Source organism: Fukomys damarensis, unplaced genomic scaffold (assembly GCF_012274545.1).
Source record: "Fukomys damarensis isolate Sample0158 unplaced genomic scaffold, DMR_v1.0_HiC HiC_scaffold_15, whole genome shotgun sequence".
In the NCBI taxonomy this organism is placed as follows: domain Eukaryota; kingdom Metazoa; phylum Chordata; class Mammalia; order Rodentia; family Bathyergidae; genus Fukomys; species Fukomys damarensis.
This window is the reverse complement of record NW_022900927.1, coordinates 61215636-61231489: the sequence shown is the minus strand read 5'-3', so window position 1 is coordinate 61231489 and position 15854 is coordinate 61215636. Positions and strand designations below refer to the sequence as shown.

Sequence of the window (15854 nt, the reverse complement as noted above, 5' to 3'; positions counted from 1 at the left end):
CTTAGCGCAGAGAATAAAACCCACAGGCCACTGCAGGACAAGGCACAGCTGAGAACCTGAAACCCTGGAGAATTGCTGGGCTACTCAGAATGTCTGGGAGTTTCGAGAATTTCCAGTTTGGGCTTTTTAAGTTTGGGATGGTCAACCAGTGAAGTCTATGCACACACTTCTATAACCCCGGGGTCCCGACCGGAAACAGCCCTGGTGCAAGCCCATCGGGGTTATTTATACTCAACCTATCCGTGGAACGGTTCCCCACTCCAACTTTTGATGACAGAAGAACTCAAATCATCTTGTATACATCTCATGTTGCTGTTATTCCCCAATCCTAAGAAATGGCATGTCCAACATCTACTACCTAATTCACACGCAGTCAAAAGTAAGTACTCTAATCTCCAGCTCAGAGCCAGAAATGGGTGGCCCACAAGTCAGACCTATTAGGCAGCCCATTTTTACAGGCCCTGAAATCTGAGAATGTTTCTATAACCTTCCTCAAGGGCTACCGGAGTAAGGGACAGACGCTGCACAGACACGTGGTCCAGCAGATCTGACACACGTGCCATCTGGTGCTTCTGCCAAGCCCTGCTGCAGACGCTGGACCGGTGCCGTCCAACAGAAGCCTCTGCCGTGATGCAAGTCCCGGTGCCACAACCCAGCATGGCAGGCGTCAGCCTCGGGCGGCCATGGAGCACTGGGCCGCGGGGGTCTGGTCCTCCCTGACGTACCTGCTCAGGGTCCAGCAGTGGGGCGGGTGAGGATTTAAGTGAACCAATGACTTACGCACGTACCAGGAGACAGTACTGCGGCGAGATAAAACGAAGCCCTGCTTCACACTGCTGTCCCCGGGCTTGGGGAGAGGCACAAGCCTAGAGCAGGCAGTGGGTCTGGGGCAGGGCAGCCTAGTTCTGCCCCAAGGAGGCAGGAGGGTTTTCCTACAAGTGCTGGGCCCAAGCTGAGTTTCTAAAGTGAACTAAGCAGCCACTGAGTGACAAAGACTCAAAACAGTCCCCAGGCGGCGGGAATACACATACAAGGCCACCCTCGCTCAGTGTAAGCCAATGGAAATGCCTGTGCTCCAGGGGCAGGGCAGGCACGGGACAGGGGAGCAAGACGCAGGCCTGGCCTCGGATGCTCCACACTGCGCGCGTGTCACTTCCTCGCGTCGGGCTGTGTGGCCCGGACACCTCTCTGCAGTGAGACACGCCCACTCGCTCTCCTTTCTCCCTGTGTTTATTCATCACAACATTAGCTCCGTTCCCTGCGCTGACAGTTACACTGAACACACCAGAAAGCCGGAGGAGCTCAGAGGGTGATCATGACTGACCTGTCCCAAAGTCCCCGCTGTCCACAGTCCTGAAGAGCGACTCCACGAAGCTCATCACCTGGGCGAGCACCCGTGCTTTCTCAAGAGGCCTGTCCGAGGTGCAGAGAGGAAGTTCACACCGGCACGCAATCGCTTTTCCACACAATGGCTGATGTGTGAACCAGCACCCTCGCCCACGCGGCCGATCTCCTTACCGAACGTGAGGCAGCACCACGAGCGCTGCCCAGGACTGCGCGAGGGAAGTCGGCTCTGGACCTGGCGGGGACTGAATCACCGACAAGAGATGGTCCAGCACTACAGACTGCTGCTCTCCTTCCTTGGACCGAGTCTTCCTCTGCCTTGAGTAGGATATGGAGAATGTAAAAGTAAAACACTCAGGGGACGAAAGGGCTGCTGCCCGCTGACGTTGGAAAGGTGCTGGCTCCTCTCCACGGAGAGGGATTCGGGGAGCAGGAAGCTCGTGGGGGAGGCTACGGACAAACAAGCAAACACATGTGTCCTTTGGGGGTTTTCTGCGAGGCTCTTCCGACTGCACTGGCTCATTCATGCACTGTAAACCAGCCGTGTGCTTATCACACAGGCCGATGACACCGCTGTAACGGCCCAGATACTGAAAATGTCCTGCAACGGGTGAACAGCTGAACAAATGCCCCATCTGAGCTGAGAACGGTGCCCTCCAACACAAAGGAATTGGGCTGAGTGAAGAGTCAGTCCCAAAGGGCGGGTGCTGTACTTCCGTACACACAGCACTCCTGGGATGGCATCTAAAGAAGACTAGGTGAGAGAGGCTGAGGATGGAGGGGAATGGACGAGTGTGACCTCAGAAAGACAGCAGTAGCTGTCACCCCAGCACTCTGGGAAGCTGAGGCAGGAGGATCACAAATTCAAGCCCAGCCTGGACAACTTAGCGCTTTACTGGGACTATCTCAAAAATAGTCTTTTTGAAGGGCTGAGGATGTAGCTCAGTGTGACGGCCCTGGGGTTCAATCTACAAAAAGGCAAAGAAAATAGAAAAGATAGGCTGATGCTGTTTGCAGTGCTGGGACAGTCCCGTCTTCCGCTGGTGGTGAGACAGAAGTGCCCAGGGTCACACGCACACCTGTGTGCACACATTCAGTTGCGTGCACAGAAAGCAGGAGCCCTGAGCGAGGGTGGGGCCCGTCCCAAAGCCTGTTTCTGGCTGTGACACTGCGCTCAGGCAAGACGGAGCCGGCGGGCGGAACGCGGCACGTCCCTATGCTCCCTGCACCTGCACATGGATTTCTGATTATGGCAAAATAATTCTTTCCCACCCCACCCTCCTGGTGGAAGCAAAGCTAACAGGCTCGTCTCCTTCCCTGTGTTTCCAGGCTTATGACTGCGGGATGGGACCAGAGTGCGTGCAGCCTGCGTCCTTTCCCACAGCACCTCTGGTCGCCGAGCACAGGCCCGCTCACCGCCACCAGGGCCGGGTGCAGGACTCACCCCCCAGTCCGCAGCCTGAAGAGCAGCGGGTACTTCTCAGTCGCCATGGAGCCGGCAGCAGGAGGCGCTTTGTTCAGAATGAGCTTGGCCAACATGGCCAGGGCCTCACCCCGGACCGTGGAGTCATTAGCGGAGAAGCAATCCTCAGTGTACACGAGAAAGCTGGGCAGAAAAAGCTGAAGACAAGGAGGAAACCACACTTAGCGACAGGAGATTCCAGAACACCCAGGAAAAGAAGATCACACTTCTAAAATAGAAAAGGTTATGCGTGCCTGCTATCCCTGTAAGCTGAGGCAGGAGGATTGCCAAGTTGCAGGCCACTCTGTGCAACTCTGTGAGGCTCAGTCTCAAAATAAAAGGATTAAAAGGGCAGGGTGTACAGCACAGAGGTAAAGCTCTCGTTCAACCCCATCTCCCCGACCCAACAAACAAACCTTCAGAAATCAGTGTTACTAAACCCTCAGTACGAACAGTGAAAGCCAGAGAATGATAGAATGCAGCAAACCCGGGAAACAGAACCTAGACTTCTGTACTCAGCCCACTATTACTGTAAGGAGAGGACAAAAGACATTTTCGGATGTACCAGATCTTAAGTCCTTACCTCCACTTACCTTCTCAGGAACCTCTGAAAAACGCATTTCTACAAAACGAGATCTCTAGTGAGGAAAGGGCGGGATCCAGAAAATAGGGAAGAAGGCCAAGGACTCCCTGGTTTAACATCCGTGCGGTGGTCGTGCGGTGGTCGGAAAAAGAAACCTGCTGGGCTGGAATAACTCCCAGAGCAACGCCTTCCCGCAAACAGGAGGGAAAACCCCACAACCCATTGTGCCGTTCAATGGCCTGATGGTCTGCCGTGCGGGAGCGTTCACACTGCTGCTGGGACACTCAAGGGCGTGTAACCCTGCTAGAGCTAAGTATGGAGCGAATACGGCTTCTACCACGCTGTGACAAAAGCCCGCAGGGACAAAGAGTAGGAGAACCAACGTCCCTCTGCCAGAGAGGCGGTTACAGATAGAGACTACGGCTGACAGATCGAGAGAGCAGTCTACTCAGATGACAGAGACAGAAGGAAAACCTTGGAGTCCAGTAGGAGCACCTTCTAGTACAGACTCAAGGGGAGAAGAGGACAGACGCAGTGACGGCTCCCACGTGCACCCCAGGCCCTCACAGGTCTCAGGAGCGGCAGCTGTCTGGTGGGGCAGGAGGAGGGAAGCAAGCACTCTCATCCCGCACCACAAAGGTTTCTGCTCGTTCCATCAGGTAACTGTTTTGCAGCCATGAAATAAACATGCAAACTTCCTTCAATGCAAGCTAATTCCAAAACCATTTTCTTTTTTTTGTTTGTTTGTTTTTTGAGGCAGGGTCTCACTACGTAGTTGAGACTGACCTGGAACTCACTATGTAGCCCAGGCTGGTCTTGAACTCACAGCGATCCTCCTGCCTCAGCCTCCCAAGTGCTGGGATTACTGGTGTGCGCCACCACGCCTGGCTCCAAAACCATTTTCTATGCTTTAAATTCATATAATAGTTCCATTTATGAAACTGCGTTTCCAATTTTTCCGCATGGTTCTATAACTACCTCACGTGTTACTGAAAACAAGCAGCCTACTGCGCATCATTTCACACCTGAACTTAGCCCAAAGGCAGGAAGCAACTGTGTATCGTTTTAAACACCTTAGGTATGGAATGAAACTTTGCCTACAACCTAAATTGGAATGAATTTTTAAAAACTGACTAAAACATCACTACACAGTTTATCTCAAGAAGCAAACAAAAAACTCACAAGATCTCATCACGACTGACTTTAAAAAGCACCCAATGCAATGCCCTGCTTACCTGCTCAAACTGCTTCATTGCAAACATGACTTCAGAAAAACCAAAGATTAAACGCCTTTCCAATCTGCTCTCAAACACCTGTGGACCACAGGTAGAAATGGATTAATGGAAGCCTGTAGCATTTTTTAACTCGTTGCCCCAGAACAGCAGCCACAGCAAGGTTCACCACCACAGGGTCTCGGAGGCAGAGCCCCACACAGGCGGCGTCAGCACTGCACAGGCCCGGCGGAGCTGCGGAGAACCACAGGGCGCACGCGAACGGCCGCCACCCTCCCGGGGGTCTGGCTGAGCTTGGTCAAGCCAGGAAGCACCCTCCGGATTTCCCACTTCCCACCCCGCATCTCCCAAACTCGCTACCAAAAAGCCTCATCAAATCCCGTCTGTGCTTAGCGTCCTCCGGGCCTCCACCACCTGCGGGATAAACCCGCTCTGGCGCTGCCAGGCCGCAGTGACAGCTGCTGCCCATCAGAGACCGCACACGTCTTCCTAGGAGATGGCTACGGAACCTTCGAGGGCTCTCCCAGACCCGAGCCTGTTCCTCACCCCCGGCAGAAGTAAGACTCAGCACATGTGGCTAGGGGCTCTCCTCCTAGACTGTCAGGAGTCGCTCCGAGGCCCCGTCCCCGACAACCCAAACCTACACCCAGAGCGCCCCAAGCTGTCACACCACTCGATGCTGACTGCGTACACTCAGGGCTCCCCACTCGGCTCATTTCTGTTATGACACGCCACGCTCGAGGCCCTAACCAGGCGACAACACCCGAGGGCAGGGCGTCTGCCCCACTACACACGTGACCCCAGCAGGCAAACTCGGCGCTAAACACGCTACCAGCGACCCAGTGTGGGGTGAAGCGAATTACTTTTTCTATGGTTTCTCTGATGAGGGTGTCCGGCAAGGAAACATTTCCACCCAGGAGCAAAGCAGAAATTACATCCAAGAGGGTCTTCCGGCAAGACACAGAGAGACTCGCTATGTGCATGGTTTCAGACAACACCTGCAAAGATAAAACAGAGAGCAGTGCCCGGTTAGTGACCCGCTTGTAACAAAGGGCGGTAAGCACAGGAGGTGGGAACTCACCTTACAAACCCCAGCAGCGTTGCTTATCTTGGATCCACTTCTGTGTTTCACGAGTATCAGGTACGTTTCCAACAACCTTGTCATCTGCTCAGAACTTTCGCAAGAGTTCTTTTTCGTTACTTTGTTGTGGAGATCCAGGAGTGACTCCTGCAAACAAAGAATTTAACAGAGAAAATAAAACCTCAAATGCATCTGTTCATCCAGTGGTGGAGATACTGAGGCTGCGGTCCAGCCCTCACACTCCTGCTCTGGGAGAAAAAGATGCGTTTTCCAGAGGCCACTGCCGACAATGACAGCCAGCATTCCCTGGGTGCTCCGACCCCGGGGCCCTGCAAAACGTCCTCTCCATCCTCACAGCGACCTGGGGGTGGGGACGACAGCACCTCCTTCACCAGAGGCTCTGCCCCGTTTAACGAGCGCCCAACGCCGGGCTCAGGACAGGAGCACACCAGGAGAGCGTCGGGCACAGGGAAGGGCGCCTTCCCACGCGGGTGGGAGGGCAAGGGGAATGGGCGCAGAGCACAACCTCCCAGGGCAGTAAGACTTCGTACTACACACCCATGTGACTTGATTTGAAAGGCCAGAACTCACTTGCAAACAGTCCAAAAAGGTACCAAAATGTTCCCTGTGGACATAGAGAACAGTGGATTTGGCCATGTTTTTTAGAGTTTCTCCCACGGAGCTCCATGGTAGTTGAGTTTCTGTTTCAGTAACTGGTCCGAGCTTCTGCAAAATTAGCTTCACCGCCTATGGGAAGCAAGAACAAACACCAGAACATACGAACCCTTACTCGAAAGTCAGCACACTGATGAGACCAGTGTGGTCTGGGACCACAGAGGCTATGGCAGCTCTCAGTTACCTACGAGTCCCAGAAGGGATTTCCAAAGTAGGATGGGGATTTCAGCCCACAATGGCTGCTCCCACCCTGTGCTCAGCCTTCAGCTGATCTATGTTCTGACCTCAGCATCCAGGATAAGGAAGAACACAGTGACTTCGTATGTAAAAGTATACAAGGAAACACTGTACTGGTCCCCTGATCTGCCCGGCTACAGCTTTTCTACGTGTCCTAGCTGCCCCTGCCCCTGCACCGCTTGCCAAATTCTCATTTTCTGTCCAACCCTTCCACAGACTCCAAGCTCTCCTCTGCATTGCTTACCTGGCCCGCACAGGAATGAAACATGTTTCTGACTCCTCTGCACATTTCAAAGAGTAATTGTCCAACTCCTTCTACCTTTTCTGGATGTTCATTAAGATCAAGAAACATTACATTGAAAAGGGCACTTTTATCAGAAACCTAAAAGGCAAAATGGAAATGGAAGATTATGACCTAAATATACCCACATGAGAAATGTCACTTCCTATCTTACACGCTCAAATATAAACACTCAAGGAAAAAAGTTCTCAAAGGAACAGACACGTGCAATACATCAAACTACCAGAACCGAGCACTGGTATCAATTTATTGGTAGGACGAGAAGTACCAAGGCAATATTCTGTCTTTCAAAGGAAACTACTTTTTATTACTTCTATTTGTGAGCAAAAAAGAAATTCAGTATCATTTTTTTGAATTACAAAAACCCTGGATTTACTAGGGAAATTTTAGGTAAACACAAACAATACCCGACTTCCAGTCCTTTCCAGGAAAGTGTTACAAAACTTCCAACCATCTCCGACGACACCTCGCCAGCAGTCGGAGGGGTTGTGTCACCCTCATCACATTATCAAGTGGGGACTGAACTTTGTAACGGGACACACAAAGAATAGCAACCAGATTTTAAAAAATTACCCCATAATTATCACACTGAAAAATGTCAGCGCGACCCATCTGATCCTTGACATCACACTGAAAAATGTCAGCGCGACCCATCTGATCCTTGACAATCTACTAGCAATAAACATAGAAAACACCGAACTAACCTTTCTCATCAAAAAAGTGAAGCTTTCAGCAGCAAAGTTTCTTATATGCAGTTTTCTGTGAGCCAAGAGTGTACTGTACATGCTGCCAAGGAGAAAGATGAGAGTCTAGTGACGTGATGTCAGTGAGGACGACACACCCAACACTGCCGGGGTGGCGGGGACGCCAGGGTGAGCTCAGCGTCTCTCTCCTCCTGGACACCTACTGTGGGGCAGACGCCGCACTAGGAGTGGTGCGGGGTGCGCAGGGTGGAGCCCGCGGGAGCTGAGACCCAGAGGGCCTCTGAAGGACAGAGCTGAGGCAGGCGCTGGGATGCACAGTGTTAGGATAAAGACAAGAGCAAAGCGGGTGGGTGGAGATCAGTCAAGAAATTACAAGAAGACAGGTCCGTGTCGGGGAAGGAGGTCTGTGCAGCGTAGGGGCAGCCAAGGCAGAAGGCGCCTTGGAGCAGAGCGAGTGGGGCAGGACGCTTCTCCGCGACAGGCCAGGCGCTATCACTAACCGCCCTACAGTGGCGCAGCTCTAGCCGACCGCGCCCGCAGTCACACTGCTAAGTCAGTTTTCTCAGTGAGGGAAGAGCACGGAACTCGGCCCTCCTCCCACCGCCACAGCCCCCGTCCCTATCAGCTCCTCACTCATCTCCGAAAAGCTCTGGCTGCAGGACATTTTCAGGAAGAGGCGTCTTGCAGCCATACAGAGAAGAGGCGGGAGGCAGAGGGACCCGGAGAAGGATGCCGCAGCCGGTCTGGAGGTCCCTGCCGTGCGGCCCAAGGCATCACCACAGCTCCTCCGCGTCTGACCGCTCCCTGAAGGCGCCAGCTCGGTGCCCGGGACGCTTCTCCTCCACAAAAACAGCATCTCCGTGAGAAGAGATTTTCTGTTTTACTTATGACGGGTCTCGAGTGTTCTACACGCAGACAGCACTCAGCAAACACTGCGAGCGTGCAGGTGAACGATGGGAGCCAGAGGACCTGCGTCCTGGAGACCCGGGGTTGAAGATGTCTCTAAGGAGCTCAGACAGGAAGAACGCTGGTGTGGGGGACAGAATGGGAACCAGGGCTGGGGATCTGGCTCAGTGGTGCCGCCCGCCTGGCAAGTGCAAGGTCCCGAGTTCGATCCCCGGTACCAGAAGAAAAAGGGGCACCAACAGGGCTGGACAGATGGGCCCTTGGAGAACACGGATGTGCAGAAAGTTACGAAGAGTTGGTCTGAACACAAATGTGTTAAGCTGGGTTTCAGCAATACTGGAAAATATCCAGGCCACTGAAAATGTCATAGGTACGTTTATCAGTGAGGAAAGTGACTTGGGAGACATTAAAGGGACAGCTTTTATGACACCTGACGTCATAAAACCAAATAAAGGGAAAAGAAAAAAATGTGAGATAATGAAAAGATGGAAATAAAGCGTTTGTAGATGGGGAGGGGAGGAGGGGGTGAAGGGAGGGCAGGGGTAAGGGGAAAAATGAGAACCAAGACCTGTCATGTAGAGGTACAAGATCTCAATAATGAATGTAACTGTACTGTTTTCCTAAAATGTACCAACAAACTCAAAGCTAAAAACAAAAACAAACAAACAAAAAAACAAATAAATTACATTTCCCAAGGACCTTGTGGTTCACTGAAGTAACCTTGATTTCTAATACCAAGAGCTTCCCAGAGAGTAAAGGCTGGAAAAATACTTCTTTCCCATTTTTTGTATAACGTTCCTAAAAGAGAAGAGTGGGCACAAAAACAAAATCGTTGTCCTATCCTCTACCACACCTCTATGGGTCTGGCGTGTAAAGAACTGGTTGCTCATCCTGGAAAATTCCATCCAATCTCAGATTTTAAAAGATAACATCTTTTCTTTAAATAAAAAGCTACTTTAGCCGGGTGTGAAGGCACACGCCTATAGTCCCAGCACTGGGGAGGCTGAGGCAAGTTCGAGACCAGCCTGGGCTACATAGAGTTCCAGGTCAGTCTCAGCTACATAGTGAGACCCTGTCTCAAAAAACAAACAAACAAACAACAAAAAAAAACCCCAACAAGAACAACAAAAAACAAAAAGCTACTTTGAGACAGGGAGATAGCAATTTCAAGCACAGCCTGGACAACTCAGAGAGACCCTGTCTCAAAATAAAAATCGGGCTGGGGATGTAGCTCAGCAGTGCCACCACTTGCTTCACAAGCGCAAGGTCCCAAGTTCGATCCCTGGTACCAAAAATAAAGAAATATAAATTTAAAAAAGGGCTCACTCAGGAGGTGGGCCAGTGAGAAGGCCCTATGTTCAATCTCCAGTACTGAGGAATTCTTTGTCCTCTGTGTCCACACATACTCAAAAATATCAGGGCTATCTGGCTTAGCAGCAGAGGTAACATGGCGTGCGAGACCCTAGGGTCTTGTAAAGAGCCCACAGGTTTGTGGAGGGCAGCGTCACATCACACACAAACAGTCACAATGAAAGTTTCGTGGTACGAGTGACAGAAATGCCGAAGAGGTGTGGGGTATACGGTGTTCCCTTCTGGCCTAGCAGCCCAGGAGTAGCTGCAGAGGTTATGCAACCCCAGTCAGGCTTTGAAGGAGGCATCATGCAAAGGCCTGATGAGAGGAGGTCAGGTCCACAGACACGAGGCACGCCCAAGGGACAGCGGACTGGACTGGGGAGCCTGCGGCCAGCGAGCAGGCTCTGAACAGGGGAATGGTGAAGTGGCTGAGGGTCGGCAGGGGAGGGGTAACAGGAGAGGCAGATTCACCTGTAAATGCTGGCCATGTCTTTCACCATCAGCCTCCACAGGTACTTGTACAGGTAGGACAGCGCGGTGAAAGCCCACTCCAGCAGCTCCGTGTCCTGCGTCTCCAGGAGGGAGGTGATGGCCAGGAAGAAGTCGGGGAAGTGTGGGTAGAAATCTGTTTGCAGGTCACGTGCCAACTGAACCACCAGACTGGGTTGAGAGAGAAGGGACTGACTACAGAGCTTTCCAAAAGGTTGTAGGGCCGGGGGTTTGGCTCAGTGGTGCCACCACCTGCTTTGCAAGCACAAGGGCCTGAGTTCACTCCCCAGTACCAAAAAAAAGAAATTTAAAAAAAGGTTGTAACGATCATTGGAGTCACTAAAATTAAACCAAAGTACCTCTCAATCAAGTCTTAAGTGAAATCCCTCAAGGCCGGGGATTTGGCTCAATGGTTTTGCTGCCTGCTTCACAAGCACAAGGGCCTGAGTTCACTCCCCAGTACCAAAAAAAAAAAAAAAAGTAATCCTTCAAAGAAAGCAGGGCAGGGCAGATGATCCATTCCTTCAAAGGCTGTAGTTACTGCTCCTACAGCATCAACAAAGGGGCTTCTTTGAGGAGTAAATAACAAATGCTTCATTGTATTCTTAGGACCCTACTTCTTCAAGTCCTAACAGAAAAGGTGAATTTGTCTCTGAACTACAAACACCAGATCTAAGGCACATGCAGCTATGAAACACAATTTTTCTTAAAAACTCAGATAAATGCCATTGAGCTTTTTCTCAAAACACTACTTACTCCAAAAGGGGTTGGTAGGCAAAACTGTTCCTAACTTGCAGGTGAGTCTTCAAACTCTGAACAATCTCATTTTGATGATAGACCAACTGATTAAATGACTGGCATTTGTCAACAACTTCTTTATAAAATTTTCCTGGGTGAAAAAACAATAACAGCAACAAAGGAATACATTTGGCTTTTCTATCACATCATTGCTTATTTGAATATGTAAAGTGAAAACTGTGAGAATACAACACAAACAAAAGGTACCGAAGTGCTCCGTCAGGTTCAGTTCTCTCCATTTCAGCAGAGCCTCAAGGAAGTAAGTTTCCACTTCCTGCCAAGATTAAAGCACTCTGTTATCAGGGGACACCTGGAAAACTATGATCGAGATAGGAAGAATAATAACATGTCTACATCTTAAGGCTCCTCTTAGGGTTCTTAAAGAGGGATATTAACTAGCATACTTTAAAAAGCAATAGGAAGATAGGCTCAACAGATTTTTACAACAATACTGTTGGTTGATTTGGCCATAGCAAATATCTTTCTAAAGGCCCTATAGTAATCATACTATGGAAAACCTTTTTTTCTGTTTTTGCAAGGTTAGGCACAGAAAAATATGCTCTTTTTTTTTTTTCTAGTTTTTTCATTCTGCTTTAGGAAATATGAATTGCTGAAGCCTATGGCAAAGTAATCTGGCATTTCTATTAAAATTAAAATAGGTTTGCCCTTTACGCAGAAACTCCACTTTTATGATCTTTTTCTTATGAAATGTATAAATATACAAGTATAAGACGTTTACTCATCTTACCATATGACGGGAAAGCATAAAAAAGCCTAAAATCCAATGACAGCAAAATATTTAGGGTAACTTATGGTCTATACTTACTGAAGTGTATTATGTGGCTATTTACAAGAATCATACTGGGGTGGGGGTAGCTTGGCGGTAAAGCACAGGCTTAGCATGCACCAGGCCCAATATCCAGCACAGAAAGGAAGAAAAGAAATAAATTCTATGTGTTGCACCAGAAGGATGCTGACCACATGCCCCAGGGTGCTCACAGCAAGTTCCACAGTGACGTCTGCTGGGACCTAATTTTACGTTAATAACGCCGAACACCTCCATAAATGTTTGCACACTGCTGTAGCGTGAGCACGAGAGGAGGATGGAGGAACGTGCAAACACTCAACTGTCCATCCTGGCTTCACGGCCACGAGCAGTGAGAGGAAGGGAACAGCCCTTTTCTAGCGATAGCGCTGTGTGAAATGGAAAGCCCATAAATTCTTACTGTGTGTGTGTGTGTGTGTGTGTGTGTGTGTGTGTGCGTGCGCGTTTGCGTGTGCAAGTGCAGAGCCTGGAAAAGAGACAGCGCACACATTCCCAAACAGCCGCAAAAATCTCCTGCTATCTCAAACACAAACAAGAAAGAAAAGAAACCCTTAAACTGTGCTTTGGAAATCTTTAAACAGGCAGGGAGAAGAGGAAGAAAGCAAATCCCATTAAATCTTGTCTCCTAGGCAGGAGAGAAAGGCAGAAGGGCAAGGCTTTCCTGGCCTAGCAGGTGACTGGCACAGGACACCCTTCCCAGGAAAGGGAACCACCTCTCACCCGGGAACCAGGCCCAGCCTGGTGACTTGCTCTGGCCACTAATGTCCTACGGGAACCACCCTGTGATGCCCAAAGTAAGGCTTGCTGAGATCCCGCAGCTCCCACTCTCACTGTCCCGAGGTTCTTCCATCCCGAGAAGGCTCACGCAGCACACTGGACTGGAGAGGATGAGGACCATCAGGACCAATGCGGGTCCTGGCCCAGGCTCTCCTCTCTCCCGAAGCCCTTGATACTCTCAACCTCTCCCAAACTATGACCCATCCGCTGAAAGCCAGACCCACCACTGACCCCTGAAGTCCCTACTCCCTGTTCCCACACATCCACGTCTCTTGGACACCATGAGTCACACAGCCACAGGCATACTAAGTGCAACACTCTCAAGACAGCCACTGCATTACCCTCATCTCCATGAATGACATCCTCAGCTCCTCAGCTATGGAACCAGTACTCTTTCTCCCCAAGTACCCAGTGGGTTCCAAGTACTATCCACTCTTTAATATCTCTGGAATCCTTTCCTCTCTACCTGACTGTCGGGATCATTTCTAACTTATACAGCAATCTATAACTGGCTATCTTGACTCCAGTCTCGCTCTCTCCTCCATACTGAAACCAGACAGAGAAAATTTAAACCTGATCACGTCACAAAATTTAAACCTACTCCCTTGCTTACAACCCCAGAATGAAACACCCTAACTTTGGGATAAAATCCAGACTTAGCTTGGCATACAGACCCCTTATAATCCGTGCCTGTGTAGCCAGCTATCCCTCCTCCTGCCCTTGTAACCATAAACACACACACACACTAAACACATCCCTAAACACACCGCACTGCTTTGCAACGTCTTGAATGTAACACACATTCCCTAGCCTCTGTCCCTTACATACGTTTCTTCCTCAGCCTGAAACAGTTTTTCCTGTCCTCTGTGCCAGGCTAAAACCTATACAAACAACAAAACTCAAATCAGGGTTCATCTTGTCTACACCACCTTTTTTTTGAGACAGGGTCTCACTATGTAGTTGAAACTAACCTGGAACTCACTATGTAGCCCAGGCTGGTCTTGAACTCACAGGGATCCTCCTGCCTCAGCCTTCAGAGTTGTACGCCACCAAACCCGGCTACCCCACCTTTTTTTGACACCCCACCCTATATATCCCCAAAGCATTTAGCTTAGGCTCCCTTCACTGAATTCCCAAAGCATTATATGTTTACCTAAAGAACATTTCACACATTGAAGTTGTATGATAGAGGCAATGCATTCAAAGAAACAGAATTTGAAAAATAGTAAGGGGTCAGGGATGTAGCTCAGTGATGCCATGTTTGCTTGGCAAGCACAGGTCCTGAGATGGATTCCGAGTATAAAACAAAACAAAACAAAACAAAAAAACCCAGTAAGAACTGAGGTTGAATGGCATATTATACAAGATCTTGCAAGGCTAGCAGGGGAATAATGACTTGATGCCCCAAAAAAAAAAAAAAAAAAAAAAAAAAAAACATAGAGGGATGACAGTTTTGGTGTTAGAGCTGGAAAACCATGTAGTCTATCCCATGACCAGCTCTTTCACCAAGAGGGACCATATCCTTACTGCTGGATTTTTAGGCTGCTCTGCTCCTTATCAAAAAGCTGAATGGACATCTTTACATTTGCATGTCTAACCTCCAGAAAGAAACCAAGCCCCAGGAAAGTGGCTTGCTCAAAATCACTTTAAAATCATTGCTGCAGGACTATGGCTACAGCAGTGCCCGCAATGCGCCTTGGGAAGGAGAAGGATCAAATCATAAAAGTTAGTGGGGTATCACGTCAAGTTTGCTGTCTAAACAGCCTCATCCAGCAGACCTTTCTGCGTTCGCACTCGTCCAACTACGGGAGCAACTAGCCACACATAAGGTTAACAGCAGCACTTTAAATTGAAGGCAAATCAAACTTTCATTTGCCAGGTGTGCCTTCTGTATTGGGCCACATCTCATGCATCTCATATTCATAAAAGAAATGGCTTAAAAACAACTCACTTCTACTAAGAGTCTATGAACACTTAAAGATTAGCTAACATCACATTCTCTTACCTCATCATAGCTTGCAGTTCTATCGATACGATGAATAATATCAATATTCACATTCCCCAGCCGTTCGGCGAATGTAAGAAACTGGGAGGAAAAACATTTGACATTCGTCATCATTCACAACTCACTGCATCTTCAGTGCCATGGAACGATCACATGTGGGCAGCTGACTTGTTAAAGTAGGAAGCGTAAAGCTTCATTCATTTACTAAGCCTCCCCATGTCCTATCATTGCAGGTAACTCTATGCTATGCTCACTTCAGACCTGGGGTCTATCAATAATCAAATGTGTAGTTGTTAAACTACAAGCACACATCACTGATGAATCACAAAATATAAGGTTAAAAACAAACCGAAAGTCATGGGGCCTTACAGGCACTGCGCTATTTGAAGATAATGAATACCACGTTTGCCTAAGTTCTTTCAGCTACTCCATGCTAGCTAGACTGAACTTGGCCACAAGCACAGAAATCTAGAGAAGTCGTTGCAACAGTGCTTTGAAATGTATACAGACCAACACTGCAAGGAAGACCTAGAAAGAAATTTATTAATGAGCGAGGTGCCACCGTGGCCATTAGCTGAAGTCCCTACTTTCCCGCTGGCCTGCTTCCCCAACTCTGTTGGTAAACATGAACGAGCAGGGGAATTTCGGTCCTAAACAATTTCCTGGGACAACGAAAGTCACTCTAGACTGAAGGGGGTTCCCCAAGTCGGATCCGAACTCCCAAACCTAGGGCGAAATCTAACTTCATCACTTTCCTGCTCCATGAGCACTATACACTCGAATACCACTTTCGTCAGAGCCGCAGCAGATGACTGCCGCCCGGCCCAGCCTCTGCAGCCGCGGGAGCCAGTCTGCGGTCCCAGGCTGGGGCAGCAGGACCCGCGGCGCCCGGCCCAGGATCCCGTGCTCACCCGGTAGGTGTTCTCCGTCTTATGGGAAACGGGCTTTATCTTCATGGCTGCGGGCGGGAAAGGCTCGCAGGAGCCTCCGGAAGAGTCAGAAGGATGAAGTCGATTCCGGGGAGCAGAACGGGACTCACACGCGGTGCTTTCCGATTGCCAGCGGCCTGGTCTTTCTCACG

General features: G+C 49.7%; 1 protein-coding gene across 1 annotated transcript in view; it reads right to left on the bottom strand.

Annotated features, from left to right (window-relative positions):
* The window catches only part of Utp20 (UTP20 small subunit processome component), a 68256-nt gene extending 52408 nt beyond the window's left edge, over positions 1 to 15848 (bottom strand). Inside the window, exons 1-14 of the mRNA XM_033763501.1 lie at positions 15685 to 15848; positions 14774 to 14854; positions 11373 to 11439; positions 11124 to 11256; positions 10350 to 10538; positions 7620 to 7701; positions 6859 to 6996; positions 6294 to 6449; positions 5703 to 5849; positions 5485 to 5619; positions 4625 to 4702; positions 2789 to 2964; positions 1519 to 1662; positions 1325 to 1413 (exon numbers count right to left, since the gene is read on the bottom strand). Of these exons, the coding sequence (XP_033619392.1) occupies positions 1325 to 1413; positions 1519 to 1662; positions 2789 to 2964; positions 4625 to 4702; positions 5485 to 5619; positions 5703 to 5849; positions 6294 to 6449; positions 6859 to 6996; positions 7620 to 7701; positions 10350 to 10538; positions 11124 to 11256; positions 11373 to 11439; positions 14774 to 14854; positions 15685 to 15729 (1660 nt within the window). The 5' untranslated portion in view covers positions 15730 to 15848. The remainder of the gene's footprint in view (positions 1 to 1324; positions 1414 to 1518; positions 1663 to 2788; positions 2965 to 4624; positions 4703 to 5484; positions 5620 to 5702; positions 5850 to 6293; positions 6450 to 6858; positions 6997 to 7619; positions 7702 to 10349; positions 10539 to 11123; positions 11257 to 11372; positions 11440 to 14773; positions 14855 to 15684) is intronic.
* Between the last annotated feature and the right edge of the window lie 6 nt (positions 15849 to 15854).